Raw genomic sequence first — 20,849 nt, forward strand, 5'->3', positions numbered from 1 at the left:
TGTTGGTCCTTCAATCTCTTGGTTCAACTACATCCGGTTGTTAGTATACTCCCTCTTTGTTGGTCAAGTCAAGTTCATAACTTACCATTGCAATATAATCAATGTTATCTTCATCATCACTTGTATCCTTGGAGGATGATTGTCCATCATGGTTGTTGGAGTCCTCATCGGAGTTATCATCATTCTCCTGGTCATCATTATATCTTCCTGGTGACTATTGTTGCCAAACCAAATCCACCTAGCTTGATACCCAGGTCACCCTTTATATACAAGTTTGAGGGTTTGATATCTCTGTGAGCAATTCCATTCTGTTCCATTATCCTCAACATATTCAACATCGTTGTCAAGTATGTCCATATCTCTCCCTCCTTGATGTAATGTGGAATATCCTCTCTTCTATTCCTAATGTTATTGAATGTTTGAGTGAGTGATTGAGTTATTGAATGAATGAGTTGGTCTAACTTACAATCTCTCAATCTGGTCTATCTTGTCTTGGAGACTACCTCCATCACAATACTCCTCGAGTATCTGAATGGTTTGAGTATCCTTGTTATCATAGTATGTGTAAAAGTCGACAAACTCTCCTTGTCCCTTCAAGCAATCCATCACCTTGATCTCACTCATTATCCTCTTATATCTCTTGCTACTTGTATTGCTATAATTGATCTCCCTGCACAGTATCTACATGTCATTGATTGATTGAATGAGTGAGGTTGGAATTATTCCAAGGTTTATCAATGGTACATACCAACACCTTGGTGTCATCGTCCTTCATGAGAAGGTAGGTCTGGCCGGATGTATTGACAGGTGTACTAGATGATGGGTCCGACTCGGTATACTTCTTCACGACATAGTAACGTTGATTGTTGATGTGTACAGTGTTGAAGCCTTGTGGTCTGGGCGACTCTGGAGATGAGGCCTGTTGACGTGTAACAGTGGCACCATAGACCTTATCACCACCATGTATCAATTGGTACTGTATGATCTTGAATCTTGAACCTTGTTGTAGATTGACATTGCCAACAATCTGTTTATAATCTCCATTGGAACATCTCTCAAACACTGTGAGTGTGCATCTATCATCTTTGAGCAGCTCAAAGCCCTCGGGCTTGAGGACTAGTACCTGGTTGGCCGCTGGCGAGAAGGCTTCGTGCTGGACAATGCACAAACAGTGACGCGATGAAATGTTGGACACCTTGATGGACTTGAACTCGCCGCCAGACTCATCGGCCTCCACCATGTGGTCCAAAATGATCGTGGAGTATGTACCTTTAGTCACGCGGATGTTCTTGAATTCCTGGCGTCTGTTGAGCCTGAGGAAGTACAGCGATGTTGGTAGCGCACCAGCCTTGAACTCTCGTGTGAAGTGCTCCCCAAAGACAAGGAACTTGATGGAGTGAGGCAGAGATCCAGGGGCCAGTATCTGGTTGAAGCGCTCTCCAAACGTCAACTTTTGGAGAGAGCCTGGCAGGACACTAGGTGTCAATGGTTGATTATAATCTCGACCAAAGCGCAATGTGATGAGAGTGAGTGGCATGATACCACCCGATAATGTTTGATTAAAGTCTCGACCAAAAGTAAGATGTATGAGTGCAGTTGGTAGTGAATCAGGTGTTAACACCTGGTTGAACTTGGTGCCGAATACCAAATGTGTAATAGTTCGTGGAACCAATGTAAGAGTGATTGGATGATCATAATACCACATTAACTTGTGGATTGATTCGTCCTCGTTTCCAGAGTTGTCCGAGTCAGAATCCATCACAACAGTCTTGTGTAATTTCATCATTTTTGATTAATTAATTGAGTGATTGGTATAGTTCCACTGATTGATTGATTTAGTGATTGATGGAGTGATAGAGTGATTGAGTGATTAATAAATTATATTTGTTGTTGTTATTACAACAGTTGTTGATGTATTACATCTAAAGTAGAACAGGATGTGAACACTTTCCAAGTGATGTAAGTTGATGATGCCTTGAGTCCTCAATACTTGATTGATCATCAAGCCACACTCATAAGGTACACACAACACCTATACACACACATACTCTAACAATCAATCAAATAAGAAGGGGGTCCACATGTTACCATTCACCAAACTGGCCTTCAGAAAGGCCCACAAACACACATAATGGTGGCCTCTATGATCACATTAATATAAATGTTGTTGATGATGATACAACGAGCGAGTGAATGGAACGGGGGTAACCAATTCATACCTTTGTATGGGTATGAATATAATATTTCATCGATGACAGATCAAGCAAATGACGGAAGTTGGCTTGGTTGGGCACAGCCCCGACCCTTCCACTTGTGATGTGGAGTAGTGAAGTGATTGAGCGTGATGGGGTTGGGTGTGTTTGTCGGGCGTGGGTTGGAAAGAATCGGGGTTGATGAAAACAGTGAGGAATCTTCTTTAATGATCAGTACTCCTTTACTTGAAGTGACACGAGACAAAGACCAACTTACTCATAGAAATGGGAACAACAACAAAATATCCACTTGACCAATCATTCAATCATTCAATCAATCAAACAATCATTAACACATGATTACACGAAAGTCAACTCTTTATGGTAACCCGCGTATTGCGAATGTTGTCGTGTTGTGTTGTTACTTGGTTTGGTCCAGGACAAGACAAGAGTATAACTTGAGAACTTTTATTACATTACAGGCCAAATCTGGATGGCGTCCTGCGAGGTGTTGCCCCGCCAGGTGTGTTGCCACGTACGCTTCCTGGCATCGCTATGGGTGCGGCAGCCTTGGGCGTCGTCTTTTGCTCCTCGAATGTCAATCGTTGATACTTGGATGATCTTCTCTGTTGTGTAGGCTTTCCAGACACCAACTTCTCAAGTTGATCAGTATCGTCACTTTGTTCCGCTTCATCATCATCGTCTTCTTCGTCGTCTTCGCCTCCCTCACCCATCTCTTTCTGTCTCTTCTTCCTGGCGGCACGCTGTTTGAATGACTCTTTGATTGTAAAGAACATGGGACCTAGCTCGGCCAGCCACTTGGGGTCGACGGCCGTCACAATCTGCATGTACTCCTTGGTGGTCATCACGAGCTCGTGGTAGACAATGTAGTCGGGTGCGTAGCCCAGACCATAGAGCGCGCTGGTTGGATGCAGGAAGCACGGCATGCCAGTTCTCATGTTGACGTACTCGCCAATGCCCTTGATCTTGGCTGAGTGGTGGAAGTATGATGAACAGATGGCCTTGCGCACCACGTCCCAGTCGGTACCACAGGACTCCACTGGCAGCTTCTGGGTCTCCATGATCTCCATCAACTGGCCACGCACCTCGCGCACCTTTCTCATCGCCTTCACATGTATAAAGTGCTCGTTGCACCATTGGGCGCTATAGTTGTTGATCTTCCACTGTTGATAGACGTGCAGCAGGGTGAGATGGTCACTCTCGGGCACAAAGAACTTCTCGCGTGCAGCGTCACTCTCCTCCTCGGCACCCTTGGGCCTGAAGAACACGGTGGGGATGGACAGCATCGAGACGATTGTGACGATCTCTTGTGCGCAGCCCTTGGTCACGGAGAACAGGACCATCTTGGAGAGAGGCGGGTCGAGTGGGAACTCGACCATCTTGCGGCCAAGCGAGGTGATGCCGCCGTCGTCGGCCAGGGCGCCAAGCACCCAAAGCTGGAACATTGAATTGAGGATGTTGTCCGCAGGTGGCGGGTCCATGAAGTCAAAGTCCAGCAAGTCCTTCACACCGATCGACTTTAGATTGAGCACGACGTTGCCCAAGTTGGTACGCTGGATCTCGGGTATGTTGTTGTCCAGCATCTCATTCTTGAAAGCAGACTCTGTGTACATGCGGTACGCGCGACCTGGTCCGGTACGTCCAGCGCGACCCGATCGCTGGTTGGCGTTGGCCTTGCTGATGGGCGTCACTTGGAGCGCGTCCATACCAACACGTGGATTGTACACCTTGAGCTTACTGTAGCCTGTGTCGATCACGTACTTGATGCCATCCACAGTCAAACTGGTCTCGGCAATGTTGGTGGCGACGATGCACTTGCGTGTGCCCTTCTCGGCGGCGTCAAAGATCTTGGCCTGTAGGTCGGACGGCAGCTGAGAGTAGATGGGCAGTAGCAGTAGGGGCGGTGCGTCCGTGCCCAACTGCTTCATGCGCTCCTCTATTGTGGCGCATGTACACTCAATGTCCTCTTGACCGGTCATAAAGATAAGGATGTCACCTTCAGGATGTGTGACGTGGATGGACAGCGCCTGCTTGACGGCAGCGTCGACAAAGTCCTCGCACGGCGTCTTGCTCCACAGTACATCGACGGGGAAAGTTCGACCAGGGATGTTGAAGATGGGAACGTCGCCAAAGAACATGGCGAACTTCTTGGCGTCCATTGTTGCCGACGTGACGATCAGTTTGAGGTCATGGCGACGCGTCAGCACCTTGCGTAGGATTCCAAACAGCACGTCAGTGTTGAGCGAGCGCTCGTGCGCCTCGTCCATGATTATTGCTGAGTACTTGTCCAGGTTGGCGTCGTTCAGAGACTCCTTGAGCAGCACACCGTCCGTCATGTATTTGATGGCCGTGTCCTTGGTCGTGCAGTCTTCGAAACGGATCGCGTATCCGACCTGCTCGCCCAGAGTCACGCCCATCTCTTCAGCCACACGCTTCGCCACGGACATGGCAGCGACACGACGGGGCTGCGTGCAGCCAATCTTGCCAAAGGCGGCGTAGCCCTCCTCGTACAGGTATTGGGTGAGCTGCGTGGTCTTGCCCGAGCCAGTCTCTCCCACAATGATTACCACGTTGTTCTCAGCGATGATTCGCATCAGCTCATTGCGGCAGCCATAGACGGGGAGGTACTCGCGCTGCTGCTTGATTGTTTTGGTGCGGCCAAACTCGCTGGTAGCCTCAGCCTTCTTCAAGTGAGAGGCATACTGCGAGTTGCTCTTGTAGTTGACCACGTCGCCCGTCTTGTCGTCGACGACTTCTGCCTCGCCTTGTTTGATCTCGGGGTTGTCGTCATCGCTCTCCTTCTTCATGCCCATGATGTTGCCAAGGGCAGTGCCGCCCAGCTCCCACACCTTCTTCTGACCTTTGATCCTGTCCTTCTTGTCGCGGTAGTCGCGCAGCAATATGCTGCCCTTCTTTGAGATGATGGCCAAGTCCGAGGTGGCGTCCTTCACGGTCATGACCGCGCGCTGGGACGAGGCGGCAGCTGCAGCTGTACCCTCAAGGAACTTGGGCACCGAGTTGGACACGATCAAGTTGATACGGTCCTCTTCCTCCTCGGTGAAGTCCAGGTCGAGTTCCTTCTGCACCATGATACCCGATTGCATCATTCGATTGGCCTCCCATCGAGAGTTGTCCTCGTTCTTCTGCTTGGCTTTGGTGCTCATTCGTCGCGACTGTCGCTTCTGCATCTCCTCCTCCATCTTTTTGAACTTGGCTTCGTCGCCGAGGAATGGACCGCCGTCCCTCTGGTCGTGCACTGCGCCCTCGCCCTCGTCTGCGTCATAGTAGTCACGATCAAACTCCTCATCATCCTCGTCATACTTTCGTCTGTTGCTGTTGTCTTGGACACCGCCAGTGCCCTTGAAGTCATCGCGGTCATCATCATTCTGACCTCGTCGTTGTGGGGTCTCATATTTTGATCGAGGATATGGCTTGGAGCTGCTGTCTCTGTGGACGCCTCCATGTCGCTGAGGAGTTGCATTGGGGTTTGTGTTGTTGTTGTTGGGATAGTCCCCGCCGCCTCTTCTTGAAGGCGTGTCATGTTCGCGCCTTGAAGGGGTGTCAAACTGGCGACTGGAGTCATTCCTTCCGCCATCTCTCCTCACACTGCCATCTCTATCGTTGCGGCCATCTCTATAAGGTGTTGATGAGGATGATGACTCATTCCTCCTGCTTGGCGTGTATCCACCACGATCATCTCTTGGTCTACTCCTCTCACTCTGTTCTCTATTGTCTCTGTATCTATCACGATCACGGTCGTTGCGGTCGCGGTCATTGTGGTCGCGTTCGCGGTCGTTGCGATCACGATCACGATCACGATCCCAATCTCTGTTGTTATCTCGTCGATCATCATTGCGATGGTAGTTGTTGTTGTCACGTGATGAGTATGTGATGCCACGTCTGTCACGGTCTCTATCTCGGTCTCTGTTGCGCTCCTCAATCCTGTCCAACGCATCACGATTGACTCCACCAGAGTGTGTTGGTGTCTGAGCATGTATCTCTCTATAATGTTTCTTGACCTTGTGGAATGATGTATTCGAGTCTCCATTGTTGTCCTTGTCATTGCCATTGCCATTATCATCATCTTGTTGTTGTTGTTGTAGTCTTAGTGCGTTCTCACGCTCCTTTGCCTCACGCTCAATGCGTTTCTCCATCGCCAGCTTGTCCAGACCCAATACTGATGCGCGTGCCTGAGGCACAGCGAATGTGTGACCACCTTCACCTGGCTTCTTATTAAGTCCTCCTTGTAATACGAGTCCATCTGCTCCCACTGCCACATCAGTGACAGTATGTGAATCACCATCTAGTTGTTGTTGTTTAAAGTTCAATGTACTCCTCTGTTGTCCTTGTCCCTGTTGTTCATTCTGATACATCTTTACATTCTGTACCTTATTATATATCTCCTTATTCACTATATTATCCTTCATTCCATATTCCAAGCATTCTACACATTCATTCAAGTTGAGGTGAGGTATCAATGTTAGCATGTTGTCAATGATTGATCGATTGATTGATTGAATGAATGATCACAACAACAATAACAACAACATAACGTACATACTCTCGTTAAATATATCTAATGACTTTGATGCATAGGCTTCATTCATAATACGTAGACCTAACTTGTTATTACGCATATCAAGTTGTAAAGCCTTTGTCACAAGTCCTGTGATCTCTGCTGATAGTTCTGGATTATTCATTGTCGTATATGTAAATATTATATGTACATGTATGTCATTGCATGTATGAATGTAAGTTGATTGATTGATTGAATATGAACAGAGAATGAAGTTGAGCTCATTCAAACAAAGTTTCCACAATGCATTGTTCGCGCGAACAAGTGTGAAGTGCATTCTTAGACAAGGACACAAGTTGCATTCATTCAATCTAACTAAAATACATAGTAATATAGATAGAGAGAGAAGAGATGTCTGATAAGATATGGGTATCGGATAATATAAGTGATATATTGGGATATACAGAGAAGACTTTGGTCGACTATGTGATGGCCATGGCAAAGAAGGCTGGATCAGTCGATAAATTGGTACAGTCATTACAAGATAATGACTTCCCATCAGGTGCCAAGACACAAGCATTTGCCAAAGGTCTAATAGATAGACTACCATCAAAGACTGGTGTCTCATCATCATCATCAAGTTCATCAAGTGCAACAAATGCAACATCATCAAGACAACGTGATAAAGAGAAAGTGGACTTGTTAAAGAAGAATGCATCATATCAACTAATCAAGGATATCAATGATGATGACGACCAAGATGACAGCGATAAAGAAGAGAGAAGGAGACGAAAGAAGGAGAGGAAGAAGGAGAAGGAGAGGGAGAAGGAGAGGTTGAGGGAGGGCAAGGACAAAGAGACCACGACAACAACATCAACATCAACAACGACAACAACAAAGAATGTTAGAAAGACAGACAAGGATGGATGGGACAATGATGATACTGTCATTGTCACAGGAGAGGACAAGAGAAGACAACAACAACAACAAGCAATGGCCGCCGAGCAAGAACAAGAACAAGAACCAGAGGACGATGAGGATGAATACGCACGCGAACAAAGAGAGATAGCAGAGTTCAATCTGAGATTGAAGAAACGTGATGAGGACAAGACAAAGAAGTTGGCACAGGATAAGGGAGGCAAGGACCAGGAGCGCGAGTCGGACAGGAGGAAGAAGAAGAGTGGCGATGAGGACTCATTGGACAAGGACAGAGTTCTGTCAAGACGAAAGTTCTTGGTGGGCGAGGAGCAGAAGCGACTGGTTCTGCTGAAGCGCGAGCTGGACGACGAGGAGGAGCTGTTCAAGAGCGCCAAGCTCTCGGCGGATGAGGTGCGCGAGTACCAAAAGAAGAAGCGACTGTACGAGCTGGCCAGCCAGCGCATCAACGACGTGGTCGAGGACGACTACTACCGACTGCCGTCGTCCACCAATGACGACGCCAAGTCCCGACGCCAACAGCATGCCGACCTCCTCAAACCTCACTTTGATCGCGGCGGTGCAAACAAGAAAGAGGAACAGATGTCATTCAACCCGGAGCAACGCGAGTGGGAGCGCAACAGAATGCTCATGGCGGCGCAGGAGGCAGGACAGACGCACGGCCCACAGGCTGGAGACGAGTACGAATACGTGTTTGAGGACCAGATCACATTCATCAAGGAGCAGCTGATCACTGGCAAGAAGGACGAGGCGGTCGAGACGATGCAGGTTGGCGACGACCTCAAACAGGCCAAGGCCATGTCGATACAGGAGACGCGAAAGTCGCTGCCAATGTTCCCGTACCGCCAGCAGCTGCTGGACGCCGTGCGCGACCACCAGATCCTGATCATCGTCGGTGAGACGGGCTCGGGCAAGACCACGCAGATTCCGCAGTACCTGCACGAGGAGGGCTACACGAAACGCGGCAAGATCGGCTGCACACAACCACGTCGTGTCGCCGCTATGAGTGTGGCGGCTCGTGTCGCCGAAGAGATGGGCTGCAAGCTTGGCAATGAAGTTGGCTACTCAATCCGTTTCGAAGACTGCACTAGCCAGAAGACCATCCTGCAGTACATGACTGATGGTATGCTGGTCCGCGAGTTCCTGACCAAGCCTGATCTGGCAGACTACAGTGTACTGATCATTGACGAGGCGCACGAGAGGACCCTGCACACTGACATCCTGTTTGGCCTGGTAAAGGATGTTGCGCGCTTCCGACCCGACCTCAAACTGCTCATCTCGTCGGCCACACTGGATGCCGAGAAATTCTCTGCGTACTTTGACGACGCGCCAACCTTTTACATTCCTGGCCGCAGGTACGAGGTGGCCACTCATTATACACAAGCGCCTGAGGCAGACTACTTGGACGCCACCATCGTTACAGTGCTCCAGATTCACGTCACAGAACCATTGGGTGACATCTTGGTCTTCCTCACGGGTCAGGAGGAAGTGGACGCCGCAGCAGAGATACTGATGCAGCGCACACGAGGCCTGGGCTCCAAGATCAAGGAGCTGATCATCACGCGAATCTACTCCACATTGCCCACCGACCTCCAGGCCAAGATCTTTGAGCCGACGCCACCCAATGCGCGCAAGGTCGTCCTGGCCACAAACATTGCCGAGACCTCACTAACCATTGATGGCATCATCTACGTCATTGATCCAGGCTTTTGCAAGCAAAAGAACTATAACCCGCGCACTGGAATGGAGTCCCTGGTGGTGACGCCCGTGTCCAAGGCTTCGGCCAATCAGCGCAAGGGTCGTGCGGGCCGTGTGGCGCCAGGCAAGTGTTTCCGTCTCTTCACAGCATGGGCCTTTGAGAACGAGTTGGACGAGAATACCATTCCAGAGATACAACGAACGAACCTTGGCAATGTTGTGCTGATGCTAAAGAGCATGGGCATCAACGACCTGATACACTTTGACTTCATGGATCCGCCCCCTGCCGAGACCCTGATCAAGGCGCTCGAGCAACTCTACGCGCTGGGCGCGCTCAACGACCGTGGACAACTCACCAAACTTGGCCGACGAATGGCCGAGTTCCCACTGGACCCCCAGCTCTCCAAGATGGTCATCGCCTCGGAGAAGTATAAAGTCACCGAAGAGGTATGTCTGGGATCACTCGATCACCCGCTCAATCTCAATCAATCAATTACTAACGCACTCCAATCAATCAAACACATTAGATACTCAGCATTTGTGCAATGCTATCTGTAAATAATACTATATTCTATCGACCTAAAGACAAGGCATTTGCGGCGGACGCTGCGAGGAAGAACTTCCACCATCCACAGGGCGACCACTTGACACTGCTCAACGTTTGGAACCAATGGCGCGAGTCTGGCTTCTCAATACAGTGGTGCTTTGAGAACTTTATCCAACACCGATCGATGAAGCGAGCACAGGATGTGCGCGAGCAGCTGGAAAGCCTGATGGAGCGAGTCGAGATCCAGGTCGAGTCGAACCCCGACGACACTGACTCCATCCGCAAGTCAATCGCCGCAGGCTTCTTCTATCACACGGCCAAACTGGAAAAGAGTGGACAATACCGAACGACCAAGCATCATCAGACCGTGCAGATACATCCATCCTCGTGTCTATTCCAGAACGCACCCAAATGGGTCATCTACCATGAGTTGGTCGAGACGACCAAAGAGTTCATGCGTCAAGTCATCGAGATCCAGCCATCATGGCTTGTAGAGATAGCCCCGCACTTCTACAAGGAGAAGGACATCATAGAGACCCAGAAGTTGCCCAAGAACAGGGGTAGAGCTCAAATGAACTAACTCGATTGATTGGACTGGTACATGATGGGACTATCCCACACACTTGTGATTGGTCAACACCATTTTTTTGATCATGATCAGTGTTGGGGTTAGATCTGCGCCTTTTTTGATTGTAGTTGTGACTTTACAAGCCTATTAGGTACCTCCCCATAATTGGGGAAAAGATATTTTGTTTCGCGCATTGTACAACAAGAGGTCTTGTTGTTCGCATTGTGCATCGCTTTGACCGTTTGCCTCATGATTGATCAAAGTAATCGCAACTTCTCGCTCTATAATTCGTTCATTCATACAATACCCATTCATTAAATATATATAAAGAGATGCAGGTACAAAGCTTGATGTTTGCTGTTGTCTTGGTGTTGATGTTGGCAACAACAACATTGACCAATGCATATAACTTAAATGAACACATAGAGGTGTTCTACGTTGAGGCCCCACTGATGAAGGCTCAATTTGGTAGTTTGCTTGGTAATCTCAAGGCATATCATTCTGGATTATACTTCTATGCTACGTATGTTATATTTGATTGATTGATCGGGTGAGCACATGACTGACCAACTCCACCCAATCACATGGAATCGTTCCACCCCACCCCACCCCACAATCACTTAATCACATCAATCATAATAGTGAATCCAACGAGAATTATACAGCCCAATATGTGGCGTATCCTCAGATCTTGAATGCCATATTTCCAAGTGTTAATCAGACTGATGAAACGATCAGTTGGGGTAACCTGGGCATCATCGAGTTTGATAATGAGTTCAATGGAACGTACTGGTCAACGAGTCAACAATATGTGATGTCCATCACTGGTGCTCAATTCCTTAGTTATATTTGTTGGATGGAAGGATACAATGTGACCAACTATTATTACAACCTATATGATGTTCGCGACTATAACACTGGCGAACTGTACATGGGTAGCAGCACATGTGATGACTTTGCCTGGAACTCATTCACCGCGCTCTACAACCTTGGCGGCACATTCACCCTGGCGCCAACCTCGCCACCACCTCGCGACTTCATCACACTGCTGGTGGTGCAGCCACCCGTCATTGTCAACAACATCAACGACCCGGCCACATGGGGCCAGATCATGAACTTCTACGAGAAGATGGTGTTCATGCCCAATGAGACCGCAGTCGAGATCATCCAGAACCTGGTCAATCTATTCTCTGGCGAGTTCTACTATCATTATAACAATGATTACTACAACCTCACGCTAATCTCACAGCAGAACACCGTTCCCCTGTCCATCCTTTACAAGCCGGCGCCACTGCCATCCGGACCTCGCGACCCCAACTCCGTGCGTCTCCCCAGCAACTGTGCCACACCTTCCAGCTACAAGAAACCCGGTATTGGTGGAGGATGGATCTTCATCATAATGTAAGTTCAAGCCAAGAGTCCATGGACCCACCCATCCTTGTCTAACATCGCTCCCATCCATCCATCCTAGTGTGTGCTCGGCTTCAGTTGTATATATTGTTGCAGGACTGATATTCAATGTCAAGCAGAGAGGCATGCCCTTGAATGCTCAGGCGATGCCCAACCACGATGGTTGGGTCGAGTTTGGAAACTTGATAAAGGTATGATTGATTGGATTGATTGATCCGATTGGATGGACATGGATTGATGACTAACATAACATTGATTCAATCAATATAGGATGGAGCATTATTCATCAAGTCCAAGGTAACTGGAACACCATCGTACTCAAGTTTGTAACTTGTGGCGAGGACTACTGCTTGGACATTGGATCAATAAAGATACCCTTTGGATGGTGGTCAACTTGACGACATGTGGACCCATCCATGAATCACCAATAACCAGATAACGTTGCGCTACAGGTACTCTTTAATACTGAGTGGCGAGTTGACTATTTTGACAGGTGTTCTAGACTTGGAGAAGGAGGTGTTGGATGGGTTTGGCGAGACGGGGGCGGATGTCGAGGCATACTGTCTGGGCAGTCCACCAGGACTACCAAGCAATTGACGCCACAGCTGGTCTTGTTGACTCCACAACTCCATAAAGTTGTCGATCTTGGCTCTGTAGGCTTGGACGTTGCGCTCGTCTAACGAGCACTGTTGTTGTAACTCTTCGTTCTCGATTGTCAAACGATTGAGTTGGTTGATCATCTCTGTTGCCAGAGTCTTGCACGTGGATATATCAGCTCTGAACTTGTCCAATTGTTGTTGTGTAATGTTGGCATCGTCCTCCAGGCTATTTCTCTCTTGTCCAAGTTCATCCAGTTGCTCTTGTAGCAATGTGATACGATCCGACTTAACTTGAAGTTGTTGTTTGAGCTCAATTGTTGATGATTCGGATGCAGATAGTTGTTGCGCCAGAGTTCTCAATCCTTGTAACTCGTCCTCCTTTGATGCCAAACTATTCTCCAGCACCTTGATCATCTTGTCATTGTCATTCTTTGCTTCAACCTTGTCTCGCCTCAGTGCTTGGCTCTCCTCCACCTGCACTCCAATCATCTTTTCCAACTGTTCTATTCTATTCTTTAACAATTGAACATCATCATGCTGTTCAGGATCTGTGGACTGAGTCTGTGTCTGAGGATGGACCGTGACATTGCTACTACCTCCACGTGGAGTTGACAATAGAGTGGTTACAGTAGTGCTGACATCTCCATGACCTCCACTATGATGTTGATACTTTAGTGCCTCTATCTCTTTGAAGAAACATCCAGACTTGTTGTTTGATTTATCCATGTTTACTACTTTATATTTAAGTATATGTATATATGTATAAGTATGAAATGAACATGAAGTAGTTGTCATAGACTAGATACATGGTATTGTCAAGGTAATGGATAGCTGGCGGTGTGGTAGTACTTGTGGAGACTGTGTTGGTTGGCAGTGTGGTAACAACTTCGCGCGCCAAACACAAATGCAAAGATCGATGAAGGAAGATGGGTTGGTTGTTGTTCAAGGTCTTTGAGTGTTGAAGAAACGGTTGAACGATCAATCATTCAATCATACATTCGAGAACTCAACAACAATGAGACATATATCACTTGTAGATAGAATAGTGTTCAATTGGAAAGGCAACGTGTTTAGACGTGCGATCACTCTAGCCGATGTTGACAATGATGGTGTAAGTCAAGTCTAACACGATGACTTAACAATGATCATTGATTAACTTTCAAGTACCCATGTATAATAGGATAATGAACTGATCGTTGGTAGTCTTGAAGGCAACCTCACTATATTCAAGGGCATTGATAAGCATCCTTGGAAGGTTGCCAACAACATTGGTTCAGTATGTATGCGAGACATAAGGGTCGTTCATTCGAATGTTAACATCATCACTCAATCATTCTAGATCACTTGTGTAGCAGTTGGTGACCTGTTAGATAGTCACAGGGTATGAATGAGCGTGCGAACGAGAGCGAGGAGGAGTGAGGGAGTGAGTGAGAGATGGAGGAAAAGGTGAAGCGAGCACAAGACCTAATCAACTCAATCAAACATATATAGAACTTGTTGGTAGTGATATCATCAGAGGGAATATGTAATATATATAATGTTGCTGCTAATGGAGTCGATCAAACAACAACATCCGAACACTTGGTACCAATGCTCTCACAGCGACTGCCACCAAACGCCTCGGCAATACTCATTGGCGACGTGGACAATGATGGAAAGAATGAGCTGGTCATTGGCACATACGATCACACGCTCTACTCATTCAGTCTGCAGAAGCAGTCGCAGCAGCAGCAACAACAGCAGATGATCATGGAGGACGGCAGCGGCGCTGGCGATCAGAAGGAGTGGACATTGGTTTGCAAGAACAAGTGGCAACTGCCCGGACAGATTGGCACGCTCGTGATGGCCAAGGAGTCGGGCGGCAACGAGATATTGATCGTGGGACTGTGCGAGGGCACCAACTACATCATACTGGACAACAAGGGACAGCTGTACAAGGAGGAGCGATCATCGACCCACCCCAACATCATGTCATCGTCATACTCCCCGCCCTACATGGCTGGCTCGCACTCGTCCGCGGGTATGGGCATGGGCATGGGCATTGGCAGCGACTTCTCCAATTCAACTGGCGGCGCGGGCGAGATCATGTCCAACAACGAGACATTCATATCGATCGACCACCTGAGGAAGCGCAAGACAGACATCATCACCAACATTAGCGCGCCGCTCAATCTGCGCGCCGGCACTTGCTTGGTCAACGAGGATGGCGTGGAGGAGCGCATCGACGATTCCGATACTGCCTCCATCATCGCGACGGCCACGTTGGACGGCGTGCTCAAGCTGAAGCGTGTCGGCAAGGGCATCGTGTGGAAGATGGAGATCGAGGAGATGGGCAGCGGCCAGCTGGTCGCACTCTATGCCGCGCCCCTGTCGCGTGACACCCACGGCAACGACTACATAGTGGCATGTGGCTGGGATGGCTTGACCGTGGTGGTGGACAGCGAGCGCAACATCGTCTCGTTCAAGTTTGGCGACCGCGTCTGCGCCTTTACCACTGGCAACTACACAATGTGTCGTGGCGCCGCCAGCACGCCCTGCTTTGTTTACGTCACGTTCTTTGGCGAGATCTACCTGTACCATAACCTAAACATCCAGCTCAAGCCGACGCACAGTCTGAAATGGACGACCAAGCAGCAGATGGACGAACTGGTGGCGCTGGCTGCCACTGGCCTGGCGGGCGGCCAGGCCCTGGGGACTGTAGACGAGTTCTACTCAACACTCCTTTCGCCACAATTCGACAAACAGTTACTTGGACAATATTTAGATCGGCTCAAACAAGATCGTCGTCGTCGTGGTCAGTCGTCAGAAGTTGTAGACGGACAGGACAATCTGGCGTAGTCATCGATCAAACAATGCATGATGGGCATTCATTCATTCATCCATTCAGTGATCTTCGTCCAACCCGGCGCCCACTCCTTATTGATCTTCATTCTTTCAGTCAATGGCCAACAATGTACATAAACAAACATCATCGCCAGCACCAGCCTACAATGATCAACGTGCAAAGCAAAGACAAGTTGTGGGCTGCAATCATTCGTTTATTCATTCATTCAATAATCAATCGATGGAGCAGCTCGCATCCAAAGGTGGACATGGACTAATTCGATTAAAAGAACCCCTCTGCAGAGCCCTGACACTGTACTGATCAATTGTGGTGATTGATTTTCGCACTGATCAACACAAGATGGGGGCTGTGTTTTGGTTCTTTGGAGCACCATGGGGCGCAAAACACCCAACCAATCTTGTTTGAAACCCTCTAAGGTTGTAGTGAGGTTCCCCTAACTAGCTTTGGTGTTTGTGTGAATACCTTGGCAAGGGGTGCGATGGTTCAAGCTGGTTATTTGCGAAGAGACAGCTGTCAGAAAGGGCTGCATTCAGCGTGATGAGGTAATGACTGATTGGTCCAATCCTTTGTTATGTTATTGTTTTATTATTGTACGTCTGGATGACTGACTGACTGAATGAATGATCATTTGACAACTCATACTCCAATCAATCAATCGATCAATCACTTGCCAACTCACGCATTCAATCAATCACATACTCAATCAATCACTCCAAACCAATCCCCCATGCTATAACAATGACTGAATCAACACTTGATGACTCGCCCAAGGTGGACGCGTCCATCGATCATCCAATAATCACAATTACTCCAATTGCCACTGAACCAACATCCATGGATGTGGACAAGGACATGGAAGTTGACAAAAAACAAGAAGAACCACAACAACAACAGGATACTCTGAGGACCAGCTTGTTTAAACCACGCAGCAGGACACTTAGTACAAGTCACCACCCTACAACTAAGAGAGCATTCCAAATACCAGTTCCAGGATTTGTGGAGAATAGTACAAGACTGCGATCATATGCCGAGAAGTTGGTACCAACATTCCCAAGTGCACTACGTGGCCGTATCAATCCATTCACATTGGTATTCAAACATTTGGCCAAACCAACCGAGGCCGACCTCGAGGAAGGATGCACGCGCACCTCCACCAAAGCCAGTGCGCGTCGCACTCGCCAATACCTAGTGGCCCAGCGAAAGAAGTCCAACATGACCGGGCGCTACATGTCCATCTCGACCCAAGATCCAATACTCAATGAGTTGGTAACAGGTATGTTTGATTGATTGAGCGAGGGCGAGGAAGTGGCGAGTCGAACTAAACTAACACTGTCGCGCGCATGTCTAGAGGGCGAGTTCGAGAGATACTTCAATATGATATGTACAAAGAAGGTTAGGATATTGGTGTTGGTAGCGTTGTTGATGGAGATTGCAATGTCTGTGTTCACATTCCTCAAGCATGGAAACTACGAGTTCACAAGAGACGCGGTCTACACAGTGGAGCTGGCACTCACTTTTGTCGTCGCATGTATAGTCATTCCATTCCCACGTACTACATCATACGTAGAAGTAGTATATCTTCAGATAATGCTATTAACCAACAATATTACAAGGATATGGTATTATGATGTTGTAAGTACTTCCTGCTCACGACTGAGTAGCCACACTCGTCGCCACGCATCCGCCACACGCTCGCCACTCACACTCGCCAAACAATCCAATTCCATCCAATCCAGTACCCTCCATACGAACCAACATATCAGATATACTTGTGGATCAACTTTGCACTGCCTACCGCCAAGTTCTGGCGAGCCTCGATCACGGGCACATTTGGAATCGTGGCCTTGGTGACGGTCCGCCTGATACAGGGCTACAGCAATGCGACTGATGTTGTGTTGTCACAGGGTGGTTCATACTTGGTCTACCTCGTAGCCGTTGCCTTTGGTTCACGATTATGCGAGATCATCAATCGTGCGCTGTTCACTGAGTTGATCCAGGTGTGCCCTCACCTGCCAGCCCAAAAGACATACGCGATCTTTGAGCGCCACTACAACAAGACCACGCACACAATCACTCAGCGCTTCAAGGATCCACACACTGAGGAAGAGTTCCTGCGATACTATGCATCCGAGTCGATCATTGAGCTTGGACTGGTGATGGCCACTCTGGCAACCACCATCTACTACGTGCTGCAGGACCACCTCTACGCAAAGCCAGGCACTCTCTACATCTTCCTGCTGCTGCGCATCTGTGTGATGGTGCCCGTCACGCTATCACTGCTGTACTTCTCGATCATGCGCCGTAAGCACCCGTACCGCGCCGACCTGATGTCGCTCGCGGCCTTTGCCGTGTTGATTGGCGTGCAGTGCTACATGTTCAAGTCGGTGACGTCGTGGGAGGGCAGTCTCTACTACTTTGGCGGTGTGATGCGCGTGCTTACATTGGGCGCGTCACAACTGTTCTTCCTGCCCATGCTCATTCTGCTGCCCATCAGCTTTGCCATCCTGCCCCTGGCCATCATCGAGTCGCAGAGCATGTACACCAACTACATCCTATTCCTCGTCATCCTGGTTGTTGTCCTTGGCTGCTACTCCTTGTTGCGTGAGAAGAATCAGCGTCTTCGCTTCCTCGTCCAGAGACATGCACGCGATATCCTGACGCCAGAGCTAGCACTCGAGTTGTCAGAGACTGCGACAGAGACCGCAACAACAACTGGTGTGGTGACAGCAGGCGCTACTACAGACAAGGATGAGGTCGGTGCGATAGAGATGACGATGATCCAGGATGCAGCGACCAAGATTGATGTGGTAGTGGACCATAATGATGACTCGCATGATCCCCAGTTGATCGTTAACATCATGCCAGATGGCACGCCAATCAAGGAGTCGACATTGTATGAGGAGCTGATCCATTCATCCACGCCACATACACAGTCCAATCCATCAACGCCACGAGGCAAGAAGAACCTGTTGGAGTATCCAAACAACCTAAGGTCGAGCAAGGGATGTGAATAGTGCAGTCCACTCATCCATCCTTGAGTCGACAAGGATGAAGATGAACAGTTTATTCGATCGCGAGTAATGACATTTACATGAAGTCAATCAACTCAATCTCGAATACCAATGTGGAGTTGGCTGGTATACCAGGCAAGCTCTTGGCACCATAGCCAAGGTCTAAAGTTGCAACAACATCAAAGGCAAGGCAAGGTTGTTAGCGAGAGCCAATGACACGTGTCTTCAACAACACCAACAACACAACAACAATAACATACCAGGTGTGATAGTGAATGTAGCTATCTCGCCAGGCTTCATTGTGGGAATGGCTTCTTCCCAACCTAGATTACATTACATTAAAGTCGTAGTAGTATTAGCATGAATGATTGACCGTTTGATTGATTGAATGAATGAATGAACGAGAGATACCATTGATAACTCTACCTTGACCAACAGTGAATTGGAATGGCTTGCCTCTTTGACGCGAGCTATCAAAGATTGTACCATTGAGTAGTGAGCCTACATAGTGCACATTGACCATGCTTCCACTTGATGGAGAGTCTTCATCTTGATCACCCTCTTGTTTGATCGTCTTCTCAATGCCCTAAACATCATCAGTCAGCATATCATCCTTCATTCTATATCTTTTCATCATGTATATCATTCATTCATACCATTGATCGATGTTGCTTATCACTTGTTGAATGATAGAATGCATGAGATTAGTCTTGGTTTGACCTGAACCCTGCCCTCAACCCTCGCCCTCAACCCTCATTCACTCATTCATTCACAACACTTCTCTTTCTTTTCATGTTGTAGTATCTGTAGATAGATAGATAGAGATAGATTGTTAAAGGGATAGGCCCATACAACGTTCCAATTTGATGACAAGATCAAATGGGTAATGGGCATAAATGATGACACCTCTATCTACACTTGCGCAATATCGCTTCATTCGAGCCCTCCAACTCATTCAGATATTTTGGCTCTTCAGCTTGTTGCGAAGTACCTCATGAGAATACTTCACGCGCGGACCAAAGCCAAACAAATATCCGATTGATTGAGGGCCACGATCCACATCGTGCACCCGCATTGGGATTGCAGGTCTGGCTTGCGCCGGAACTGGCCTTGGAACTGACTGAACTGAATAAGTTCAAAGCAATTTCAAAGTGTTGTTGCTTGTTGCTGTTGTAGATAGCAACAACTGTCAACAGCAGGACTAACAAACAATACAATAAGCAGCATGGTCAATCATTCAATCAAGTTGTTATTAATAACAAACACATAACTTAACTTAATCAATCAATCAATCAAAGAGAGATGTATAGACAAGTTGTTACAACATTGTGTCTTGTTGCCTTGGTATTGTGTTCGACCACATCGGCATTCACATTCCTCGCACAGGAGAATGGACTGACCGAGATGACCATCCGTAAATACTCACCATCCGCTGTGGACTCCAATCCATTGCCTGGCAAGGTAGTGTCCAGGATCAAGGGTGCCTCAACACTAAACAACGAGGGATTCTCCTGGGGTGTCACCTGTGTTGCCGGAAGCACCTACTTTGCCCTGCTAACCAACAACATCGAGTACTACATGTACGGAATCGACCTCACTACCAACCAGTTGGTGATCAATGGTTACTCACCCGTAAGTCATTCAATCAATCATGGACTGGAACTATCCCAATCACAAACTCACACTCATTCAATCAACAGGATAGCTCTGAGATGTATGTCCAAGCATTGGCTTATGATAGCACTATTGACGCACTGTTTGGAATTGCACCAAATGATATTGTACCATCATGGTATGATGTGGTCGAGTTGGACCAGAGCAAGGGCTCGATCAAGAAGAAGATCGGATCGCTCAAGTTGGGCGAGTACGAGTACACCGGCCTGTATACATACGATCAGAGCACATCGTCCATGTTCATCGTGTTCAAGCAGTTCACCAACGACTCGTCCACCACCCAGGAGGGCATGATGGTGATCAACACCCAATCCGGCGACGTCAGCGACGCCATCATGTTCACCGGCTACCACGCATCCGACACCAACCTCTGGAACATCGCCTTTGACCCCGAGTCCAAGGCGCTGTACGGCACCACCTCCAAGTACATTGGTACCGAGCGCGCCTTTGTCCGCATCGACCCTACCTCTGGCGAGATCACATCCATCAACAACTCGACCGAGGTGTGTTCTGGCAATGGACCCGTCATCCAAGACGGCTACTTCATCTCGCCTGGCCACGACAGTGTAAGCTCCAGCACCATCTACTACGTCAACATCACCACTGGACACATTGACAAGAAGTACAGCAACTCTGATGCCCTGTCCCTCATCTCTTTCCTCAGCGTCTACGACGACTCCTCTGATCAGTAATGAGGTAGTCATTATCATCATTGTTATCTCTATCTGTCCAGCCTGTCAAGTCTGTACATGTGCCACTGCCACTAGCACGTGATGGTGTGATGGCGAGAGTGTTCAAAGGAAGTGGGCCTTTTTTGGGTTCACGATGAGTA

At 48.2% G+C, this 20,849-nt stretch overlaps 9 protein-coding genes across 9 annotated transcripts; 5 read left to right on the forward strand and 4 right to left on the reverse strand.

The window, feature by feature from the left end:
* Positions 1-197: 197 nt before the first annotated feature.
* Positions 198-1,537, reverse strand: SAMD00019534_110900 (hypothetical protein; the record flags this gene model as incomplete). The annotated part of the gene is made up of 3 exons (XM_012893743.1): positions 198-402; positions 467-681; positions 749-1,537. 3 exons carry the CDS (start codon positions 1,535-1,537, stop codon positions 198-200), a joined length of 1,209 nt encoding a protein of 402 aa, XP_012749197.1.
* Positions 1,538-2,668: 1,131 nt separating this feature from the next.
* On the reverse strand, positions 2,669-6,820 carry SAMD00019534_110910 (hypothetical protein; the record flags this gene model as incomplete). Its single annotated transcript, XM_012893744.1, has 2 exons — positions 2,669-6,657; positions 6,775-6,820. The coding sequence occupies 2 exons, from the start codon at positions 6,818-6,820 to the stop codon at positions 2,669-2,671; spliced, it is 4,035 nt and encodes a 1,344-aa protein (XP_012749198.1).
* Positions 6,821-7,125: 305 nt separating this feature from the next.
* On the forward strand, positions 7,126-10,487 carry SAMD00019534_110920 (hypothetical protein; the record flags this gene model as incomplete). The annotated part of the gene is made up of 2 exons (XM_012893745.1): positions 7,126-9,810; positions 9,891-10,487. Coding segments are annotated over 2 exons (3,282 nt in total), but the record flags the coding sequence as incomplete, so codon positions are not given.
* A 341-nt stretch (positions 10,488-10,828) lies between these two features.
* Positions 10,829-12,218, forward strand: SAMD00019534_110930 (hypothetical protein; the record flags this gene model as incomplete). Its single annotated transcript, XM_012893746.1, has 4 exons — positions 10,829-11,001; positions 11,121-11,879; positions 11,950-12,079; positions 12,159-12,218. The coding sequence occupies 4 exons, from the start codon at positions 10,829-10,831 to the stop codon at positions 12,216-12,218; spliced, it is 1,122 nt and encodes a 373-aa protein (XP_012749200.1).
* Positions 12,219-12,334: 116 nt separating this feature from the next.
* Positions 12,335-13,213, reverse strand: SAMD00019534_110940 (hypothetical protein; the record flags this gene model as incomplete). The annotated part of the gene is made up of 1 exon (XM_012893747.1): positions 12,335-13,213. One exon carries the CDS (start codon positions 13,211-13,213, stop codon positions 12,335-12,337), a length of 879 nt encoding a protein of 292 aa, XP_012749201.1.
* A 289-nt stretch (positions 13,214-13,502) lies between these two features.
* SAMD00019534_110950 (hypothetical protein) lies at positions 13,503-15,325 on the forward strand (the record flags this gene model as incomplete). The annotated part of the gene is made up of 4 exons (XM_012893748.1): positions 13,503-13,598; positions 13,668-13,763; positions 13,827-13,868; positions 13,979-15,325. 4 exons carry the CDS (start codon positions 13,503-13,505, stop codon positions 15,323-15,325), a joined length of 1,581 nt encoding a protein of 526 aa, XP_012749202.1.
* A 745-nt stretch (positions 15,326-16,070) lies between these two features.
* Positions 16,071-18,346, forward strand: SAMD00019534_110960 (hypothetical protein; the record flags this gene model as incomplete). The annotated part of the gene is made up of 3 exons (XM_012893749.1): positions 16,071-16,605; positions 16,681-16,964; positions 17,069-18,346. 3 exons carry the CDS (start codon positions 16,071-16,073, stop codon positions 18,344-18,346), a joined length of 2,097 nt encoding a protein of 698 aa, XP_012749203.1.
* Positions 18,347-18,419: 73 nt separating this feature from the next.
* SAMD00019534_110970 (hypothetical protein) lies at positions 18,420-18,866 on the reverse strand (the record flags this gene model as incomplete). The annotated part of the gene is made up of 3 exons (XM_012893750.1): positions 18,420-18,505; positions 18,604-18,666; positions 18,755-18,866. 3 exons carry the CDS (start codon positions 18,864-18,866, stop codon positions 18,420-18,422), a joined length of 261 nt encoding a protein of 86 aa, XP_012749204.1.
* A 779-nt stretch (positions 18,867-19,645) lies between these two features.
* SAMD00019534_110980 (hypothetical protein) lies at positions 19,646-20,709 on the forward strand (the record flags this gene model as incomplete). The annotated part of the gene is made up of 2 exons (XM_012893751.1): positions 19,646-19,975; positions 20,044-20,709. The coding sequence occupies 2 exons, from the start codon at positions 19,646-19,648 to the stop codon at positions 20,707-20,709; spliced, it is 996 nt and encodes a 331-aa protein (XP_012749205.1).
* Between the last annotated feature and the right edge of the window lie 140 nt (positions 20,710-20,849).

The sequence above is a fragment of the Acytostelium subglobosum genome, assembly GCF_000787575.1.
Source record: "Acytostelium subglobosum LB1 DNA, scaffold: scaffold30, whole genome shotgun sequence".
NCBI classification, from domain to species: Eukaryota; Evosea; class Eumycetozoa; order Acytosteliales; family Acytosteliaceae; genus Acytostelium; species Acytostelium subglobosum.